General features: G+C 38.5%; 1 protein-coding gene across 2 annotated transcripts; it reads right to left on the reverse strand.

Annotated features, from left to right (window-relative positions):
- Positions 1 to 4,279: 4,279 nt before the first annotated feature.
- TMEM225 (transmembrane protein 225) lies at positions 4,280 to 7,027 on the reverse strand. Of its 2 annotated transcripts, none has more exons than XM_055270011.1 (4): positions 6,603 to 7,027; positions 5,843 to 5,989; positions 5,445 to 5,579; positions 4,280 to 4,722 (listed from the first exon to the last, which is right to left on the reverse strand). In XM_055270011.1, exons 1-4 carry the CDS (start codon positions 6,781 to 6,783, stop codon positions 4,496 to 4,498), a joined length of 690 nt encoding a protein of 229 aa, XP_055125986.1. In that variant the 5' UTR covers positions 6,784 to 7,027; the 3' UTR covers positions 4,280 to 4,495. The 2 variants fall into 2 exon arrangements, with proteins under 2 accessions (XP_055125986.1, XP_055125987.1); XM_055270012.2 differs by having other exon boundaries at positions 5,843 to 5,991; positions 6,755 to 7,012.
- Between the last annotated feature and the right edge of the window lie 636 nt (positions 7,028 to 7,663).

Raw genomic sequence — 7,663 nt, forward strand, 5'->3', positions numbered from 1 at the left:
AGTCTATCATGATGGTCATTTGGGTTGGTTCCAAGTCTTTGCTCTTGTGAATGGTGCTGCGATAAACATATGTATGCATGTGTCTTTATAATAGAATGATGTATAATCCTTTTGTTATATACCCAGTAATGGAATTGCTGGGTCAAATGGTATTTCTGGTTCTAAATCCTTGAGGAATCACCACACTGTCTTCCACGATGGTTGAACTAATTTACACACTCACCAACAGTGTAAAAGCATTCCTATTTCTCCACATCCTCTCCAGCATCTGTTGTTTTCTGACTTTTTAATGATCATCATTCTAACTGGCATGAGGTGGTATCTCATTGTGGTTTTGATTTCTATTTCTTTAATGACCGGTGATGAGCTTTTTTTCATATGTTTGTTGGCCACATAAATGTCTTCTTTTGAGAAGTGTCTGTTCATATCCTTCACCCACTTTTTTGATGGGGTCGTCTGTTTTTTTTCTTGTAAATTTGTTTGAGTTCTTTGTAGATTCTGGATATTAGCCCTTTGTCAGATGGATAGATTGCAAAAATTTTCTCCCATTCTCTAGGTTGCCTGTTCACTCTGGTGATAGTTTCTTTTGCTGTTCAGAAGCTCTTTAGTTTAATTAGATCCCATTTGTCAATTTTGGCTTTTGTTGCCCTTGATTTTGGTGTTTTAGCCATGAAGCCTTTGCCCATGCCTATGTCCTGAATGGTATTGCCTAGGTTTTCTCCTAGGGTTTTTATGGGTTTAGGTCTTATGTTTAAGTCTTTAATCCATCTTGAATTAATTTTTGTATAAATGTAAGGAAGGGGTCCAGTTTCAGTTTTCTGCGTATGGCTAGCCATTTTCCCCAACACCATTTGTTAAATGGGGAATCCTTTCCCTATTGCTTGTTTTTGTCAGGTTTGTCAAAGATTAGATGGTTGTAGATGTGTGGCGTTATTTCTGAGGCCTCTGTTCTGTTCCATTGGTCTATGTCTCTGTTTTGGTTCCAGTACCATGCTGTTTTGGTTACTGTAGCCTTGTAGTATAGTTTAAAGTCAGGTAGCATGATGCCTCCAGCTTTGTTCTTTTTGCTTAGGATTGTTTTGGCTATATGGGCTCTTTTTTGGTTCCATATGATATTTAAAGTATTTTTTTCTAATTCTGTAAAGAAAGCTGATCATAGCTTGATGGAGATAGCACTGAATCTATAAATTACTTTGGGCAGTGTGGCCATTTTCATGATATTGATTGTTTCTATCCATGAGCATGGAATGTTTATCCATTTGTTTGTGTCCTTTCTTACTTTCTTGAGCAATGGTTTGTAGTTCTCCTGGAAGAGGTCCTTCACATCTCTTGTAAGTTGTATTTCTAGGTATTTTATACTCTTTGTAGCAATTGTTAATGGGAGTTCACTCATGACTTGGCTCTCGGTTTGTCTACTATTGGTGGATAGGAATGCTTGTGATTTTTGCATACTGATTTTATATTCTGAGACTTTGCTGAAGTAGCTTATCAGCTTAAGGAGATTTTGGGCTAGCACCTTTTAAAGGCCTCAGTAGGAAACATCTGTCATCTGTTGTCTCTAAGGCAGCCACTAGGAGACTTCAAAAGAACCTTGGTCTCCACAGTCTTTTATCTTAATCTGAACATTGTCTTTCTATTAATCCCAGGTCTTTAGACAAACTCAACCAATTGTAAACTAGAACATGTTTAACTCTGCCTATAGCCTGGAAGCCCCTTTCCAGCTTACAATTATCCCACCTTTCCAGACCAAACCAATGTATTTCTCAAATGTATTTGATATTTCATGCCTCCGTAAAATGTATAAAACCAAGGTGCACCCCAACCACATTGGGCACATGTTCTCAGGACCTTCTAAGGGCTGTGTCACGGGCCATGGTCACTCATATTTGGCTCAGAATAAATCTCTTCAAATATTTTACAGAGTTTGACTCTTTTCATCGAGAATTGTTAAAATAAACATTTTGCGGAAATTTATGGAGGTTAAATAACCTACTTAAAATCGCATAGCTAGTAGGTAGCAAAGCCCGATTGAATGCAGCTCTGTGTGACATAAAGACTTTCATTACTCACAGACAGGCATAGTAGGGGCTTTTATTCCCACTTTTGCAGAAAGGGAAAACAAGATGACAAGTCTGGTAAAGCAGAACTAGGGCTCCGCTTTAGTTTAGTAAATGCAGATATGTTCATCTCAGCAGCATGTTCCATGTTTGGAAATGTTCTTACTACTTTGAGTAACTGAGTAACTGGAACATTTTAAGATCCAGAAAAAAATCTCAGGATTGAAAGAGATATTTAGGATCATGTAGTCCTATCAAGGTCAAAGTATCAATATTCTTCCAAAATATTGTTCTAGCCTGAGAGACTTACTGTGGATAGTCTATTACATCTTTGTCCATCTCTACCATAAAATCTGCCATTATGTTGACTTGGAATTTGCTTACCAGTTATTTTTATATATATATTCTGAAAACTCCACATCCTTTATAAGTAAGTGGAACGTTGAGCTTCTACCTCTTTTTCTGACTCTAGGATGTGATATATGCTTTTCTCTATTAAAATAGGCCATTAATAAACTGTGACATTTGAAGCTCATGCTTGCTTTTAGGGATTTGATTGAGAATGACTCTTGGGAACATTGAGTGAAAGAGGTTAATTACTATCATTGTAATCAAAGCATTTTAAGCCTGAAAACTCAGTCACAATTACAAAGTTTAGTGGGAAATGCCAAATAGACTCACTCGGGACTCTAGGGGAATTGTTCCTGGTGTTTTGTTTTATTCAGTAAATAAAAGCTTGGTAGCCTGCATTAGAGCATTGTGGAAACTGGAAACATGAAAACTTTTAATCTTTTGAAATGTTTGACAAAATTATGTCATATTTTTCTTTCCTAAGAATGCTGCAATAATGATCCTTCTAATGGCCTGAAATAATAAACGTACCTTTATTTCTCTGTTAAAATGCAGATAGACTCTTCTTATTTTTGCAAAGATCTATAAAAGGTAACTTTCTCCATATTTATATTAGTCTATACCTAATCCTTATACTAGCCTAAAGCCCTAAGGTTGATGAATTAGAGTGATGACTAGATGTAAATAAGTGAACACAGATATTTTCTAGATTTAAAAAGTAATCTCAAAAAGATATGGGATCGACACCTTCTGAAGCAGCCAGACATGGAATGGAGAGGTGGTCAATTAACATTTCTCTCTGATAGTGTACTCCTGCATGTGTTCTTTGCATTGTGGCTCTTAGCGCCTCTATTCAAGGACACAAATTCAGTCTTTGGGACCCATCAATTTCTTACTATCTAAGCCTTGAAGCTTTGACATTTCTATCTATTAAAAGTCAGAGATTGCTGCATTAAGTTAAGCAATTCAAATATAGTTTGTTTACTTGGGGCACACCTAATACAGAAGCAGAAGTAATAATTGAAAAATAAAAGAATAGAAAAGGGATATTAAGCAATTCAAGTGTAGTTTGTTTACTCGAGGCACACCTAATACAGAAGCAGAAGTAATAATTGAAAAATGAAAGAATAGAAAAGGGATATACAAGGCAAACATTAAGCAACATTGGTAGATTGTATTGTTCCATCATTATGCACCCTTTTTAATAAGAAGGATTGCGTATCTCCACTTACACATATCATGGGATTACAGGCATCAGCCTCTGCACCTGGTCAGGTATGTCTTTCTTATAACAATCCTGCAATGACATGAAAGCTACATTTTCTTTCCTTTCTTTTTTTTTTTTTGAGACGGAGTTTCCTTCTTGTCAGCTAGACTGGAGTGCAATGGCATGGACTCCCCTCATTGCAACCTCTGCCTCCTGGGTTCAAGCGATTCTCTTGCCTCAACCTCCCGAGTAGCTGGGATTACAGGCACCCAGCTGTAATTTTCAACCAAGTTGAAAATTTACCAACTTTCAAACATTTTAAAAGCTGGTCTATATAATTTTTATAGATGCATAAATTTGTAGTGAAAATGTCAACATGAATGTAGAATCATCAGCAATGCATCCTTAAAAGTGTTTTATGATAGGAAATGAGATGGAAATGAAATTGGAGAAGTTTTTAGAGGAACATCAGTTATATCTATAAATTTAATGGAAAAACTTCTCCAGGAAATAATGTTAAAATTTTATAAAGTTGGGTGATGTGTACATAGGTGTTTGATCATTGTTTTGTATTCCTTATGTATGTTTGAAATATTTCACAATACAATAAAACTATTATGTATCATTATAAATGTGATGTATAGACTTAACAATACAGAAAGTATTATTTATATGATAATATTTATTATATTAACAATAAATGTTGCAGAAGAAACTATTTGTTCAGCAGGCCAGGAGTTTTTAAAAAACCATCTTCCAGATCTTTTTACAAACCCCAACTGTAATTCCAAATAGAGACAACATGGTTGGAGACACAGCACACACCTACAAAGCTTTTTCCATAAAGATGAGGATATACTGCAAGAAATAGACTGCCAAATCACAGAGCCCAGGTTACGCGACGTGTTTGGAGTTTTTTGTTTAGGGTATCTTCCTTTGAATTCACAGTGTGTGCACGGACAATGCTATGAGGCATTGCAGTGCTTTCTGGTAATGAAATACCTTCGATAGAATTCTCAGATTCCTTACATTCTTTGTCAGATTTATGGATGTTCAGGCAGGTACAGCTACTGGTAGACAACTTGCACTCTAGGAGAGAGAGGATTCCTAGGGAAAAGAGATTCCAAGGAGTGGGATGAAGGGACAATGGAGAGTCAGAAACAATTCCCTCCAATTTGGCTGAAGACCCTGACCCAAAGCCCAGTGGATCCCTTTTAACTACCCAAACCCATCTGGGAGGTGAATGCTTTAGTGGAAGAAACTGGAAGTGTATGTACAATAGCTTAAATTCTGCTCAGCTTAAGAAAATTGAGGATACTTTTTGAAAGAGAACATGCTTCTTTTTGGGTTAGGAAGTGTAATTACAAATGAAATTTTAAAGACTTCTTAGGAAAGGAGAGACTTCGGTTTTGGTAGATGGCCATCTAGCATCAGATATTGTTTCTCTCTGCCCTCAAACTGCCTTGACACTACACTGTACTCCCAGGGTCACTGTTCCTCTTCACAGAGGCTGAGCATTCTGTCTCAGACACCCACCTTGGCCATGACTTTGGTGGTTATCTCTGCCCTAAAGCGGGGAGGGTGTGAAAGGCAAATAAAAGGCAGAGATGGGGAGCTACCCTCTGAGGCCAGGCACAGCAGACGTCTCACATAGGCCTGACCTCCCACTCTTCTTGGAGGAACTGTCATCAGAGAATGAATCCAGGTGAGCTGCAGCCTTTAAAAATGCAAGGTTTGGCACTTTTCCCTCTATTCTCATCTTTTTACCCTTCCCTCTGTTGGGGATGGATTGGTTCTTAACACTCTTCAGGGGCCCTGGAGACACTCACCACAGACAGACAAGAAGAAAACGTTTAAGTAAGCAGTATACATGATCCAGGTGATCCTATAACTAGAGAAGTACGTGGATTGACCTTGCTTCAGCTTGTTGTGATATAGTATGAGTGCCCAGAGCAGAAGGATACCTGATGTCCAGACAAAAGGAAAAAAAAAAAGTCCCTTCTGGGGAAATTTGGCTCCTTGATGCAAGTCTTCATTCCATATACACTTGACTTCCCAGCCTCCACCCCGTCCAACTACACCTTGCCCAAAGACTGATCCTGATCCTGCTTTTATGGTAGATCTAACTCAGAAGCTATATATATATATATAGTTTTCAGAGACTGCAGCCTGAACCCACCCATCAAAGTACACCTACAAGCCTGTGTTAGGGGAGCCAGGAAGTTACCTGAGAAGAAACCGAGGATGGTAGTGAAGAGTTGTATATATTTATTTTGAGGAATCAGATAGGTGAATTTCATACCCAGGATTAAGTTAAGGAGGAAGGAAAGGCCAAGGCTCGACATCATCATAATCCTGACCACTTTCAGGTCATCTGTTGGAAAGCAAAAGCTGTTTTGAGAGGACAGATATTTCTTCTAGACTCATTTCTACCTGGGGTCCAGAAATCTCTAGGTGAAAATTGGAATAGGGTGAAAGATTTGATTAAACAATAAGAAAGAAGTTGCAAAATAACAAAGAAGCAGGGGAACCTTAAGCTGAATAAGACAACCAAAAACAATTTTCTCTATCCTGATGTCACTCTATGTGTCTTTCTCTTCTATTATTTTCTTCAAACTCATTTCTTGTTAAATACTGCAATTCACTCTATCATCTAATGGCAATACAGACTATTTAATGCCAGTTACCTTTCTTTCTTACCCACATATCTAGTTGTGTGGATCACCCTGCTGCTACTGCTGAGACTTCTCAAATGCCCAGCAGTTAAGGCTGTGAACATATAAACTTTTCTCCAGAACACCTAAATAGTGAGATTTTGGAATCTGCCTTGACTGTATTGACTATGGAAGGAAGGAAGAACACTGCAACTTGAGAAGCTGCACCAGAAAATAATGGGTACACTGGTGAGATTAATGCAAGTTAAGGAAAGCAAAGTTAAGGACACACCCTTCCTTTCCACCCATCTCTTTCTAGAGTACAGTTCTGACCTTCTGGCCAAAGAGCAGGGCAACACATCATCCATGGACTGTGGTTCATCTTGGCTCTTTCGTCTTCTGAAATCAATTCAACCCATTTATCTAAGGTGATTCCCATCACCGTTAAGACTACGGCCCAGGAGGAGAAAAGTATGTTCATATCCTGGATACTTCTATTTGAAACATGCACCATTGTGAGTGAAAATTTCTAGCTGGAACCACCACCACTATATCGTAGATCTCTTCCTTGATTTGATTAGTTACAGGAAGGGTGATATCTGAACTTTCAGTGGTTGCTGAGGCATTGGCAGCAGCAGAAGCTGAAGTAGTCTATAAAACAGAGAAGATAGATAACTCCCACCCTTCCTCACTTCCGTATCTATCAGGGCCAGCCTGCTCTCAGGACCGCCAACTGCCATGGAATCATCTATTGGTTTGACCCTTGACCCTGGGGCCTAGTGGAGTGAAAGAACCAAGGGGCTCAGAAGTCCTGAGAGAGCTATCAGATATTAGGGATCTGACATCACATGTAGAAAGAGCTGTCAGATACAGGGATCATTAGAGGCCTTGAATGAAGTTAGACATGCATGACTAAAGAGGTCCAATTTAGGAGTTAGAATTACACGCTCCAAGATTAGTTAACATTTGGTAGGGGTCAGTGAAGAGGAAAAGGATTTCAAGATCATTGAGATAAATAGCTAGCTAGTATCACAACAGGGAATGACCACTCAAAATTTAGGATGTTTGAAGAAATGTGTGTTCCCATTGGGAGGTCCCAATGACATTTACTTAGGCAGTCATGCAGGAAATAAACCATCCTGAAACCAAACTACTCGCCTGATAGATACACTGAGCCATTATAGCCCAATCTCATTTATAAGGCATGGGCAATCATTTCTTCACAGAATTGCATCTGTAACTTGGCATATAAAACATTTTTGGATTCCTTGAGTAGGCAAACATGGTAGGATCAGAGTCAAGAGCTAGAGGACTTCTGCTACAATCAAAAAACAAAAAAAAATTGCCTTTTACACAACTAAGATGAACTTCATCTCCAAAGGCCTCTCTCTGTC

Source organism: Symphalangus syndactylus, chromosome 3 (assembly GCF_028878055.3).
Source record: "Symphalangus syndactylus isolate Jambi chromosome 3, NHGRI_mSymSyn1-v2.1_pri, whole genome shotgun sequence".
Classification (NCBI taxonomy): Eukaryota; Metazoa; Chordata; class Mammalia; order Primates; family Hylobatidae; genus Symphalangus; species Symphalangus syndactylus.

What these genes read in the sequence shown, in the direction of transcription:
- TMEM225 (XM_055270011.1), bottom strand. Translation starts at nt 6,783, where the DNA reads ATGGTGCATGTTTCAAATAGAAGTATCCAGGATATGAACATACTTTTC. An exon ending in CCCTGCTCTTTGGCCAGAAG is followed by an intron (nt 5,990 to 6,602) that starts GTCAGAACTGTA and finishes GCTTTCCAACAG; the next exon opens with ATGACCTGAAAGTGGTCAGG. An exon ending in TTTCTTCTTGTCTGTCTGTG is followed by an intron (nt 4,723 to 5,444) that starts GTGAGTGTCTCC and finishes TCTTTTCCCTAG; the next exon opens with GAATCCTCTCTCTCCTAGAG.